The 13,057-nt window shown below is 48.6% G+C and overlaps 6 protein-coding genes across 6 annotated transcripts; 2 read left to right on the forward strand and 4 right to left on the reverse strand.

Annotated features, from left to right (window-relative positions):
* Positions 1-200: 200 nt before the first annotated feature.
* Positions 201-2,077, reverse strand: N7532_006164 (Amidase; the record flags this gene model as incomplete). Its single annotated transcript, XM_056618658.1, has 5 exons — positions 201-1,097; positions 1,152-1,346; positions 1,405-1,677; positions 1,738-1,759; positions 1,824-2,077. 5 exons carry the CDS (start codon positions 2,075-2,077, stop codon positions 201-203), a joined length of 1,641 nt encoding a protein of 546 aa, XP_056474817.1.
* A 48-nt stretch (positions 2,078-2,125) lies between these two features.
* Positions 2,126-2,371, reverse strand: N7532_006165 (uncharacterized protein; the record flags this gene model as incomplete). Its single annotated transcript, XM_056618659.1, has 1 exon — positions 2,126-2,371. The coding sequence occupies one exon, from the start codon at positions 2,369-2,371 to the stop codon at positions 2,126-2,128; it is 246 nt and encodes an 81-aa protein (XP_056474818.1).
* A 158-nt stretch (positions 2,372-2,529) lies between these two features.
* On the forward strand, positions 2,530-4,863 carry N7532_006166 (CeGAL family transcription factor; the record flags this gene model as incomplete). Its single annotated transcript, XM_056618660.1, has 5 exons — positions 2,530-2,649; positions 2,707-2,798; positions 2,858-3,892; positions 3,947-4,541; positions 4,600-4,863. The coding sequence occupies 5 exons, from the start codon at positions 2,530-2,532 to the stop codon at positions 4,861-4,863; spliced, it is 2,106 nt and encodes a 701-aa protein (XP_056474819.1).
* Positions 4,864-4,978: 115 nt separating this feature from the next.
* N7532_006167 (GNAT family N-acetyltransferase) lies at positions 4,979-5,584 on the reverse strand (the record flags this gene model as incomplete). Its single annotated transcript, XM_056618661.1, has 1 exon — positions 4,979-5,584. The coding sequence occupies one exon, from the start codon at positions 5,582-5,584 to the stop codon at positions 4,979-4,981; it is 606 nt and encodes a 201-aa protein (XP_056474820.1).
* A 705-nt stretch (positions 5,585-6,289) lies between these two features.
* On the forward strand, positions 6,290-7,530 carry N7532_006168 (zinc-dependent alcohol dehydrogenase family protein; the record flags this gene model as incomplete). Its single annotated transcript, XM_056618662.1, has 4 exons — positions 6,290-6,724; positions 6,787-6,868; positions 6,927-7,284; positions 7,353-7,530. 4 exons carry the CDS (start codon positions 6,290-6,292, stop codon positions 7,528-7,530), a joined length of 1,053 nt encoding a protein of 350 aa, XP_056474821.1.
* A 3,500-nt stretch (positions 7,531-11,030) lies between these two features.
* N7532_006169 (uncharacterized protein) lies at positions 11,031-12,419 on the reverse strand (the record flags this gene model as incomplete). Its single annotated transcript, XM_056618663.1, has 1 exon — positions 11,031-12,419. One exon carries the CDS (start codon positions 12,417-12,419, stop codon positions 11,031-11,033), a length of 1,389 nt encoding a protein of 462 aa, XP_056474822.1.
* Between the last annotated feature and the right edge of the window lie 638 nt (positions 12,420-13,057).

Consider the following 13,057-nt stretch of genomic DNA (forward strand, 5'->3'; position numbering starts at 1 on the left):
GAAAACAAACAGGAACCCCCAAAAATCGATATCCCGCAGCATATTCTAGAGGCGTTGGCGGTGTCTGGCTTTAGTGAATTGGAACAAGGAATTGGATCCTAGGTTCAATCCATCATGTTTTACGTGCATGCCGAATTTGATTCTATCTTGTAGAGGCCATTTACTTATCGAAGCTATTTGCATGCGACAGGCAGATGATTCTAGACCTGATTCTTCCAAATCTTCTCGATAACAGTTGCAGCCCCTAGCACCTTCTCCTCGTCAAGTTTCTTCCCGATGATCTGCAGGTTGACTGGGTACCCATCTACCTGGTCCACATCGTAGAGACCCCAATTCCACTCATCCAGAGGATTTCTAGGAGTATACGGTTCTGCGGGCACCTGATCTCGATCGGCTCTCACCCGATCCACTGGGAACGTCAAAGCCGGATAGTCGAGGAAGTTCCAGATCTTCGTATATCCAACCCAGCGGAATTTTCGGTGTGGAACACTTGTATGTGGCAGCGTTGGAGCCAGCAACACATCCACCGGCTTTCCAGAGGGAGACCGGACCGCATTCCACTTGTCGAGATATTTCTTATGCGCGGCCGCTTTGCGCTTATTTAACTGCCAGTATTCATATACTGACATCGGCTGTCCACGATTAACCAACGCCTCAACGTGAGGAATATACGGTTCGCCTGCCACAGCCATGTCACGACGAATATCCTCGCCACCGTCAACGGTGTAGTATAGGTCCATCAGTTCGATACATGCCGCATGGTCAGATGTATCCCAGATAAGGATTTCGTGACCCTGTGCTTTCAATGCGGCGGAAAGTTCCTGCAGGGCTCGAGCGATAGGTGGATGCACCTTCACAACACCGTCGTCGAGGATGAAACCGATGACCATCGGACGTTGCTGGATCTCCCGGAAGGTCAATTCGTTCCAGGGGAGAGGTGTACAACGGGGATCTAAGTCCCAGGGTCGTGCGTTTGCTACGAGCTGTGTGATGTAGCAGATGGATGCAAGATCTCGCGCCATGGGACCGACGGATGAAGGGATATGTTCCTGGCCTTCAGTGGAGACGGGGACGCCATTGTACGGAAACCGGCTACTCTATCGAAGTGATGAGTGAAATTCCACATCTAGTATTCGTTAAGAGGAGCTTACACTGGGCTTGAGGCCGTATAAGCCCGCGACGGCCTGTGGAATACGAATGCTGCCTCCAATATCGGTACCAAAGCCCAGAAGAGAGCCGTGCAAGGCGAGGAGCGGGCCCTCACCCCCGGTTGAGCCGCCTGGTGTGAAGGCCGGGTTTCGGGGATTCGTTGTTAAGCCCCAGAGTGGATTTTCGGTTTCAGCCCACTATCGATGATGAGTTAGATCATACCATGAGTAGCACAGGCAAAAGGGGTATACAGACCATGATGCTTTGGCAAAGGTTTGTCTTACCGATGACAATCGCTCCCATGTCTTTCAATATCCGGACGAGAGCTGCATCCTCGTACGCTGGGGAAAAGGATCGGCCGACATATCCCAGCGTTGTATCGAGCCCCTTGACGTTGAACTGGTCTTTGAGAGTCACCACGACGCCATGGAGCAGGCCTTTGGGTTTATGGGTTGCTTTGAAATCGACGTCGAGACTCTTTGCTTGTTCCAGGGCTTCCTCGAAGCATACTTCTGTAAGGCAATTTGTCTTGTGTTACGATCAGATATATGCTTGGATTCGGACGAGAAGTAAGGAGGGATGAATTACCAGTTGGTGTGCCACCACGGCTCTATCAAGAGTGTTAGTTACTACTTCTCTCTGTTATCACGATGTTATCAACTACGGATTCGTACCGTTTGATATATGCCTGAACAACCTGTTCGGCCGTCACCTCTCCCTTTTGAAGAAGCTGCAGCAGATCCCCCACATTGTCGATATCGGTGATCTTCTGGGCCTCGGGGTCTTCGAGTCGACTACGATCTTCCACGTGTGCGACTTGGGGCACTCGGCGCTCTACATCACCGACCAAGTAGGGAGCAAGCAATTGATCTCTGGCCAAACGTTTTTGAGTAACGATGTGCTCCCATGGGAGCTGTGTGGCCCCCATTCTGCAGCTGCTGGATGCCTCGCCCTCGCGCCGGGCCCCGACGGGCCCTTAAATAGTAACAGCGGACTCCAGACTCCGCTCGGCTCGGAAAGACGTCCCGCCATCAAAATCCTTGCGCAAAGGTGGGGGGTCGGCGATGCGGAGGGTCGCATGGCGCATTGCTTGGAGATTGGAGACTGGGGACGCCAGAGGTCTTCCAGGCTGCTCGTGGCCAGCCCGAGGCCCTTGCCATTCCCATCCTAGCATAGACTTGACTACCTTCCTAGCAGTTAGTCTGTTTCGCATCTCCAGCATGGCGCCGAGCCGAGTCGTATGGGTCAGCCGTTCGCGGCGTCTTTAGGCGGGGAATACCCAACCGTCGAAAACCAAGTGGGTCGGGAGATCCTCAACCTCATCCACCCCCCATCTCTCTCTTCTCGCCAGCTGGATGGAGCCACCGAGGCACCCTGGCTATGGATTCCACGACAGGGTCGCCGTCCGACGGCGCGCCCGGCGCCATTCGCACGCGCAACAAGAACGCCAGCAGCATCGCTAAGCGCGCCTGCGACCAATGCAAGTTCCGCAAGATCAAGGTAGCTTCGCCGCGGCCCCTCCTGCCTCGAACTTGAATCTATGCTGATCCCGCGCAGTGCAGCCTGTCGCAGCCCTGTAAAGCCTGCCAATCGATGGGCTTCGACTGTACCTTCCTTCAGCCGCAGAAGAAGCGCGGACCAACCGGCCAGTAAGTCACGATCATCGCCTGAGACGCGCCGGAGGACAGAGCTCTAACCAGGTCGCCAGTCGGGTGTCACAAATTCGACAGCAGCAGACGCATATCATCTCTCGAGACCCTTCCGAGGCTCCGATTCCTAAGCAAGACTCCTTCCCGTATCATGTCCCGACTTCATCGGTGGAACCGGGTCAGCCCGTCTCCATGCCGGGGGCATCCTGGGCGCCTCATAGCGAAATGCCGATTGGCATGAATGGGTCATCCGGGCTGGCACCGTCTGGTCCATCACAGCCGGTTGTGGATGCATGGGGCAACGAGACTGCGTCGATGGATTCGCACGCGAACAGTGCCGTGGGGTGGAACGACCGTCCCGACGTCGAATACTGGCTGCCGGACCACCTGGGCTCGCAAGTCCCCGTCTTCGAATTCCCCGGAAGCAACATCTATCTCAAACCCTCCCTCCCCTCAATCATCCAGCCACTACCCGATGTGTCGGCGATGAACATGCCACCGCAGGAACAACACCAGGGAATCCCATTCTCTCCTGCCGTGGGAACGGGAACCTCATCGATCCAGTCAGACAGCCAGGAAGCAGATGAATTCTGGCCCTCCTCGATCAACGAGTCGAACATGATACCCTGGATCGATGTCTACTTCGATCGACTACACCCGACTCTCCCAGTGCTGAGCCGTTCTTCCCTCTTCACCCGCATGATGTCACAGGAGCATCGGAAAAATACACAATTCGGTGCGATGTTGCTTTCATTGTGCGCGTTCTCTCTAACGCAGCCGATTGAGATTAACGAGCGGGCGACAACCTCCTCGCGTGCCACCCAAGCACGATCCATGATGCACGAGGCCACCAAGATGCGAAGCTGCTCCGATTTCGGTGAGAACCCCACCATCGAGGCCGTATTGACAAGCTTCTTCCTTTTTGGCTGTCTATTCGGCAGCAACCAGCACAATGCGGCCTGGCTTCGGTTACGGGAAGCATTGGACCTGGCTTCGACGCTGGGGCTGAACGACCCAGAATCTTATCGTGACTTAACTGGCGATGAAAAGGGCCAGCGGCTGCGGACATATCTTGTCCTTTCAATCACAGAAAGGTAGGTCAATAATGCAAACAGAGAAGAAAGGATGTGTGCTAATTACTCCTATAGAGCCTATGCTCTCCAGCGGCTTCACCCGGTAACATTTTCGGGGAAGCCGGGCTTCAGCATGCGTTCCGTACACGACTTCCTCCATAACGCAACCCACAGCCTCGTCTCCGGCATCATCGTTCACAACGAGAAAGATGCGGAGGGAATGATGGGTCTGGCCCGACTGATGGAATTATTCGATGTTATCGATGAAGACATCATCCATTGCTGGAACCGACGATGTGACATCAGTAAGGGATTCTGCTCCCGGTTCACCGAGGCCAAAGCCATGTCCATGTATGACAGCTTGGACCGAATCAGCCAAAATGAGCGGTTCAAGGGATACGACTGGTTCGAGAAAGCAAAGGGAGACCGTAACGACAATAACGCTCTCTTGGCGATGGGGCTGCGAGAAACGCAGGCTGCAGATGTTTTCATCACTCAACGATGGATTCAGAACCGTGTCTGGCTACTGTGTCTAAACCATGGCATTCTAAGATCACACTCGGAGCGGCCCGACTTGACATTCGGTTATGCTGTGTCCGTGGCTGAATCAACGCTCCAGCTCTGTCGATCATTGAAGCTGAGCTCGATGGAAGCTCATGGCATTGGATTTGTATGTTTCCACGTCACTTCAGATTGTCTCTAATATCTTGCTGACTGACTTTCCGCAGACCGAGAAATTATACGATATAGCCGTCAGTGCAACTGACATCCTCTGCAATATCAACCCACCCTATGGGACTGGAATGGCGCCCCTTGGGAGCTTCACGGACTCGATACCCACAAGCTCGACTCCGCAGACACTTGCGGAGGACTTTTTGCTGCTGTTGAGCAGCTTTCGTGGTGGCAATCATCCCTTCTTGGAGAAATACAAGGCGCACCTGCACTCGCTACAGATTCCGAGCAGCAAAGTGACAGCCTGGGCAACGCAATGATGTCTGCGATATTTGAAACACTTGTATGAATAACCTAAATGCAAATATCAAACCCCACCCTGTACACATATACATCGTCGCACTGCGTGATATCCCCGGGGGATCGCCAACTCCCCTAGTCCTCTTTCCCCACACCACCAGGACTAATCGTTGATCTCCTAATCTGAAACCTCAAACTACTCCTCAGAGCGGGCACCATCCATGGCAACGTATAATCCCCCGTAACAGACTCCACCAGGGCAAACCTACACTTCTTCAACACATTCTGCGAAGCAATATTCTCCGTATCACACCAAGCATCCAAGAGTTCAAACTCAGGCCGATTCGCCCAGAACACCTTCAAAAACGCCTCTAGCGCCTCCGTCGCAAAGCCCAGTCCCCAACACGCCCGATGGAAAATCAATCCCACCTCAGGAACAGGATCCGACCTCCACGTCCCGACCCATCCCAGAAAGCCACCAGGAACGAGAACCTCGTCACCGGCCAGACCGCGCGAGTTGATAATTTCAGGAGCGAGGGGTGTCCGGAGTAGAACGGCGTAATTGTCCCCTTTAGCGTTGGTTTCTGGGAGTAAGGGGGACATCCACTCTTTACTATCTTCCAGGGTCGAACAGGGGCCGTGAGGACTCCAGCGAGTTGCGACGCGGTCGGACCAGATTGCGTGGTACCCGGGGAGGTGGTCTGAAGTGAGGCGAACTAGTTCTATTCTTGAGGTTTGCATTTTTAATGCTTGGACCTTGAAATTCGCAAGCGATGAAAAGATGTGCCTTTGTGTATATTTTGGGTTGGGATAGCCGTTGAGAACGCGAACTCAGGATTGTCGGGGACTACATCCAGCTGTGGTTCCCCCACAAAATTTAAGTGGAGACCCCCTTTTTGACTTTGACCTTGGCTGACGTGTGCGAGGTGGTTGGAAGCGCGAATTTGGGGATGAGGGCGGAGGACTGAATTAAATGTTCAATACATTTATTTAAACTTGGATATTTTAGACAAAGGTATAGCGTGCGTTGACACGTGCGAAGGTTGTTTGCCTAAAAGATCACTACAATAACATTGTAACTATACAAAGATAAGCATTTGTAACCTTTTCAGACCGGACTATTCTTCCTGAAATACTGCCGAATCGCCATAGGTCGATAGGCCATGAAACCCCCGAGGGACCAAAAATTCTCTACGCTAGTGTACGGGTTCTTTTGTATTTTCATGATGAAACGGATCGATCCGGGAGGGGCCGTTGTGACAGCTGCTAAAAGCAGACTAAGGCAAGGGTGTGGATTTATCAGCCTCTGGCAATACTGATTAATACCAGACTCGAAGATTTCCTCCCCCCCCCCCCCCCCACCCTCCAAAAATCGACTTATAAATATTTAGTCTCGAACGGAGGAGTGATCAGTCCATCAAATTTCACTCTACACAGAAGAGCAAAATGACCACCCCAATTCCGTTCCCGAAAGCCTACAAGGCATATCGTCGCACCTCAGGGGAAGCTCCGCTATCCATTGAGCCTGTAACGGAAGAACTTCCTTGCTCTCTGACTCCTGATGAAGTCCTAATTCGCATCCGAGCCGTATCTCTCAACTACAGAGATGCCGCGATGCTAAATGGGAAATATCCCAGTTTTGCCCTTGATCGAGGTATCCCGGCATCTGATTGCTCTGCTGAAGTAATTGCTACTGGAAAGAATGTATCAGAGTTCAAGATCGGGGATCGCGTTGCTCCCATCTTTGATTTGAATGCGCTGGAAGGAACGGAGATTACTAAGAAGACTCTGGGAGGAGATATCGATGGTGTTTTGCGCGAATATGCTATCTTTGACCAGAAGGTGCTCGTGCACTTACCGCATCATCTTTCTTGGGAAGAGGTTGGTATTGCACCGGGGACAACAAAGAATGTTATTCCCTCTAATGACTGATTGGTATACAGGCCGCTTGTGTGACTGTCTCCGGCACGACGGCTTGGAACAGCTTGAATATGCCACATGCCAAGGGTACTGTACTTCTTCAAGGTAGTTAATACTCTCTCCACAATTTTCAATTTTAATATCTTGGTACTGATTAGAACAGGTACCGGTGGCGTCAGTATATTTGCACTGTTGCTCTGTTTAGAAGCTGGCATCCGCGTGATCATCACATCCTCTTCCGACGATAAACTGCGAAAAGTCAAAGACCTAGGTCCACCTGGCTCTATAGAGACCGTCAACTACAAAACTTTCCCAAATTGGGAAGATGAAGTAAAGCGCCTAACAAATGGCCGAGGTGTCGACACGGTGATTGAAACGGGAGGGCCTACGACAATCGTCCAAAGTCTTCATTCACTCGTCCGAAGAGGTACCATTTCTCTGATTGGGATCCTGGGAGGTCTTCATATGGATCAGTATCCTGATGCTTTTACACCTTTGTTGCTGAATACCGCGACTATCAAGTAAGTGAGCTACTGTGTAGAATGCGCATACCACTAAACAGCTTGGTATTAACATAAGTGATTTTTAGGGCAATCTTTGTTGGTTCTAGAACTGATCAAGTAAATCTGTGCAGGTATTTGGAGGATAAGAGAATCACGCTAAAGCCTCTGCTTGATGAGTCAAATTTCTCGTTTGAAGATCCCCAGAAAGCCTTTGATCACCTTTACTCTGCGAAACATGTGGGTAAGGTTGTCATCAAAGTGTGAAAAGATCCGCCTACTACACACTGGTGCAATTAGATATTTGGTTCTTCGCAATGCGTATCTGATATATACATGAACTGAAGAATGTTGCACCCCCATAATGACATCTCAAAATACACAATTAGAATCGATGCCTGGTTTAGGATAGTACCAACTTCGACAGGAACAGTGTGAATTTGAATGCCATCAATGTGCCCGCTATGGCTCTATCAACCTGAAAGCTACACTCTACCTAGTGCAACATTCCTTGTCAAGTCGCCTACCTGGTCACCCGCGTGACCGGCTGTCTAATTACATGACTTCAGAATTTGTCTCAAGACTTTTCTAATCATCAAAGGCAACATAGGTTCATATCAATTATTTGAATTATCATTTTGGTATGATTACAAAAAATTACAAGGTAATCTCGACCTTGAGCATGTAAATATGTATCTCCCCATGAAATTTTAAATTTAGGGTCCACTACAGTACTCAGAATCTTCAATTATGCTAGCTAGCTTCCAAAGTAGATTCCACAGGATGTGGTTGTTGAGACATGAAAATATCATTTATCGCATTTATTATGGTGTTTCGGCGTGCGTCACACGGCCGTGGATTACGTTAGTTATCAATTCCCAGAGCCCCATGTAGCTTAGTAACAGTTACATGAGGCCCAGTAAGCTCGGGTCATTTCTCTGGTTTGTGGTTGTGGGGCAGTGGCCGCTATTGGATGGAACTTCTGGCCGGAATGGTACACGGACCACGTTGACGAATACAAGTGAAAGTGGAACTACGATAAAAGGCAAAATTGAATATTTTACGATTGCGGGTATCTAGCTGCCCCAAAATCAAACCTAAATGCCAGGGTTGCAGCTGGCCAAACTCGCAGTGTGAAAAGCTCGGAGTTTTTATCTGAGAGTCATCTATGCCAGTGATGCTCATTGTACTTTTTAACGGTCAAATTATCACTTAACTTCTCAGTGATCAATTCTATGATATCAGCCTGTCTAGCTCACATATACCATGCCCAGATAACGCAAAGATCATCACTTCCTAATAATCTTCAAGTAATGATATATTGCTATTATTCCTTGGGATTCGAACTATTATCTAAACATTTGAGACTTGTTCATTACGTAAGGCAGGAATGGGCTAACGTGATTCCCGGCTACGCGGTCACCCCATCAAAAATTCAAAATTTGTAAAATCTTCAACAACGATTTTAATACCCAAAAAAGATTGAATTTTGCTGTTTAAACTTTCTGTGGACATCTAGATATATTGTGATCTTGTTTTCCACCCCCAGAACAGGTTATCCGGCGTCGTATAGCAGGTAAAACCGGTAGTGAAGGTTCAACAGTAGGTTGTGGAGCAGCTACGAGACCAGATATATATTCACCTGCACCACCTCCTTCTCCACCAACAGGATGTATGATATCCAAATCTTCGGTCAAACTGCCTTCATGAGCAATTTGCCTTCTAGATCTAGCTCTTTTCTTCACCTGTTTTTTTGTTTGCCTCCCGTAAACGCTTGATTTCATCCTTCATTAAGATATGCGAATGAAGCATTTTGACAGTCATGTTATAATACTGTTGAAGATCTCGCTTAGTGGGCGAAGAGATCTTATCTGTGACTGAACTTAGGCCAGAATCGAGCCTAGATTTCCTTTTTTTGAGTTGTTTGGTTGTCTGAGGGATACCGGCAGAGATATTGCTATCAGAAGTTGAACCCTGTGAGGTTGGTCGATCCGGGAGAGGTGGTGATTGAAGACGAATATTGAGCTTTTCTAGCACGCGATTCGGGTCTAAGGGAACTAAACCAGTAGCCGCAAAGGCATTCTGAATAGTAGCCTCTTTAAAAGCGTGCCCTCGTGTTTGTGGAAAAATCTCTAGGAAGTCGTCTTTCTCAATAGAATCGATACCCAATCTCATATACTCTGCAACTTCCGTGCCGTAAAGCTTCTTTAGAACAGCAAAACAGCCAACATCCAAAGGCTGTAAAAGATGAGAGGCATGCGAAGGCATACAAATCGGAATGATGTTGTTTTCTTGGCAGATCTGGTCGAATCTGGCTGTAAGATGGCTGTCGTGGCCATCAAGGACTAGAAGTCTGAACTTCCCCTTTGTCTGACTTGTTGTATGTGGAATAAAGTGTTTCTGGAGCCAATCTAATCCAATATCATTGCTAGTCCAGCCTCTAGGACTAACATTAAGAGCCCACTGCTTTGGAAGGTGATCGAACCATCTAGCCATGAAGTTCTTGCCTTTGAAAATGATGTATGGTGGAAGGGTCCTCCCAGATGCGCAGATAGTTTCGATAACTGTGACCCATTCACGATTCCCAGGCTGCAAAACACCTCTCCGACCATGGAAAAATGCTTGCGTGATAACCTTCGAAGTCGCATTTATCCCCATGGAAAAGCCACATTCGTCAAAGTTGTAGATATCGTCCGAAATAATGCCATTTTCTCGGATTGTTTTCTCAACCAGCTTAAACCACTCAATTATTATGGCTGGGTCCTCATTCTCGGCCCTCTTGTAGTCATATTTGCGTGAGAAACGAGTTTTCAGGCCTGGATGCCTTTTAATAAACTCAGTTGGCCAATTTTTACCCACAGTTGGTGGGTTTGAAGAGGAGCTAGAACCGCGAGATTGCAACAGTAAACTAGCCATATCTCTTAACATAGAGATTGTGAGAGCTGCACCTCTCTGATCCATAGATATTAACCAATCCTGGATAGAATCCTCTTCAAGCTGAGTAAATTTATACAGAGCTGAGCGAGTACCGGACTGATTTTTTCGCCCTTGGATCCTAGCACCGAGAGTTGTACGTGGGACATCAAAAGACCGAGCAGCAGCAGCGACCGAGGTAAATCTGCCATTCTGAATAGCTTTGATAGCAAGCAGAATACGACCTTCCTGTTGAATTGATTTTTGAGCTTTTTCTGAGCGTTTTGGAGGCATGGTGTTTGTTTGAAAACAGAGGGTTACTACGGAGACGAAAATTGCGAGGCGGTGACCGCGTAGCCGGGAATCACGTTAAGCCTTACACATTCTACCTATGTCCAGGGCTTACGAACGTCACACACACGCCTACAACCACCTGTGAATGTATTTGCCTGTTTCTCATCACAGAACCGTTGTAATACAACTTTTACCATCCAAGATGGGTCATTACGTAGTTAACGATTCATAATCCATGCCTACATTTTTACTTCACACCGAAGAAAAACAAACTACACTCTTGATAATGAGGTCCCATACACACAGAAACAAGGCAATTTAAGCATCATGGATAGAGCGATAGTGAAGCCCATTGAATCAACATTCGCATTGGAAAAAGAATAATCCAAGAAAAACAAGAACGGAATATAAGTCCTTGTTCTCGATGAATTGAGCAAAAGAAAAATAACATTAAACATTAAACATTAACATGACACCTTTCGGACTGGGCTCATCAAAAGGTTCCTTGTTGGCAAAGGAAATAGTATCGCGCTATCCAAAAACGCATTTTAAGCACCCCCCTACTGCTCGGGTACGAACTTATCGTAGATTTGGTCCCTGTTCCAATGCTTCCAAGAGTAGCTCGTACTTGTTGTCCAGGGTTTCGTTTGCCACTTTGAGTCGCAGTGGGTGATTGTTTCACAGGGGCCGTTGGAGTAGCTGCTAACAGTATAGGTTGTACAATCGGACGTTGTGGTAGTCGTTGGCTTGGTGGTAGTAGTTGGCTTGGTGGTAGTAGTTGGCTTGGTGGTAGTCGTTGGCTTGGTGGTAGTAGTTGGCTTGGTGGTAGTCGTTGGCTTGGTGGTAGTAGTTGGCTTGGTGGTAGTAGTTGGCTTGGTGGTGGTTGTTGGCTTGGTGGTAGTCGTTGGCTCGGCGGTAGTCGTGGACTCGGTGGTAGTCGTGCTAGTCGTTGGCTCGGTGGTAGTCGTGGACTCGGTGGTAGTCGTGCTAGTCGTTGGCTCGGTGGTAGTCGTGGACTCGGTGGTAGTCGTGGACTCGGTGGTAGTCGTGCTAGTCGTTGGCTCGGTGGTAGTCGTGGACTCGGTGGTAGTCGTGCTAGTCGTTGGCTCGGTGGTAGTCGTGGACTCGGTGGTAGTCGTAGACTCAGTGGTAGTCGTGCTAGTCGTTGGCTCGGTGGTAGTCGTGGACTCGGTGGTAGTCGTGGACTCGGTGGTAGTCGTAGACTCAGTGGTAGTCGTGCTAGTCGTTGGCTCGGTGGTAGTCGTAGTGGTGGTGGTAGTCGTCGGCTCAGTGGTAGTCGTAGACTCAGTGGTAGTCGTGCTAGTCGTTGGCTCGGTGGTAGTCGTAGTGGTGGTGGTGGTAGTCGTAGTGGTGGTGGGGGAGCACGTAAAATCAAAAGAGAAATATGTAAACCAGGTGTTTGTCCACGTCTGGTCTCCAGCCGTTCCAGTCTCCATATCAGGCGAATTAGGAGACGTGAGACTTGCATGAGTGACAATACTGAATGTTGTCTCACAAGCGGTGCTTGGATTTGCGAATGAGTTGATTGGAATAGTGCATGTCACACTGGTCTGCCCAGGACCATATTCACATTGTCCATTTGCAATTGTATAGGGGTATTGACCGAATTGAGGAGGATTGGGTGGTGTGCCGGTACCGATCCAAACATGAGCGTCTGTGTAGGTAAAATCTTCCGTAATTGGGTAATTGACGATAAGATTAGAGCCAGATACGTCGAGGCAGACTTGTGTTCCGTAAGAAACCTGCCCAATTAAAAATGGAGCACACTGAGGAACTACACCGGTTGGTGTATTACTCGTCTGTCTTTCAAACACAGGGTGGTTCCATTGACGGGTGCTCGTCTCCCAGCCTCCTTCATCGGCAGCAACAGTGATAGAGAATAATCCGAGAACAAGGTAGCTCAGCGATAGTTTCGAAAAAGCCTTCATTTTGTTGTTGGTTTAGTAATTTAGGCGAATATGAAATAATTTTTTTCGTTCGAATCTAGTGCTACCATCTTGTGTGTACGGGGTTTTAATAATTGATGTGGAAACCGAAAACAGAGACAGGATCTACTACTCTGAGTCATGACCTCATTCGTAATTGAATTTTATCTTGAAGAAAACCAACTTCTAAATTGCAAATGCTACTCACGTTCGTCAGTAAACTCAATTAGATTCATGATTTAGCTGATAGAGTTCCCGACCGGGGATTAACGTTAACTTTTGTGGCTTGGCCGCGACCCACCCTCTCCCACCCAACAGCATCTAAAGTTCTAGATTCAAGCAACCTTACCAAATAATAAAGATTCTCCGCGGAGCGAAACACCATTTTTTATATAATCGGTCGGTTTCATATTTCAAGCGTTTTGTGACTGTGGTGAGGATTGCACCCGGAGGGTTCCGAGGTGGTCTGGGTCGTTTGCGCAAGCTCATGTAGGATGTCAATTGCGTCTAGATTTGAAGAGTACTACGTCATTAATTCTTCCGGTGCAAGCACCATGTTACTAGCAGCTACCTCATTATATGTTCCAGTGATAAAAGGTTCTGATCGAGTAGAAGTTTTTGCTTGCAATTTCATCAACTAG

Source organism: Penicillium argentinense, assembly GCF_028826775.1.
Source record: "Penicillium argentinense strain IBT 30761 chromosome Unknown utg000005l_segment0_segment0, whole genome shotgun sequence".
Classification (NCBI taxonomy): Eukaryota; Fungi; Ascomycota; class Eurotiomycetes; order Eurotiales; family Aspergillaceae; genus Penicillium; species Penicillium argentinense.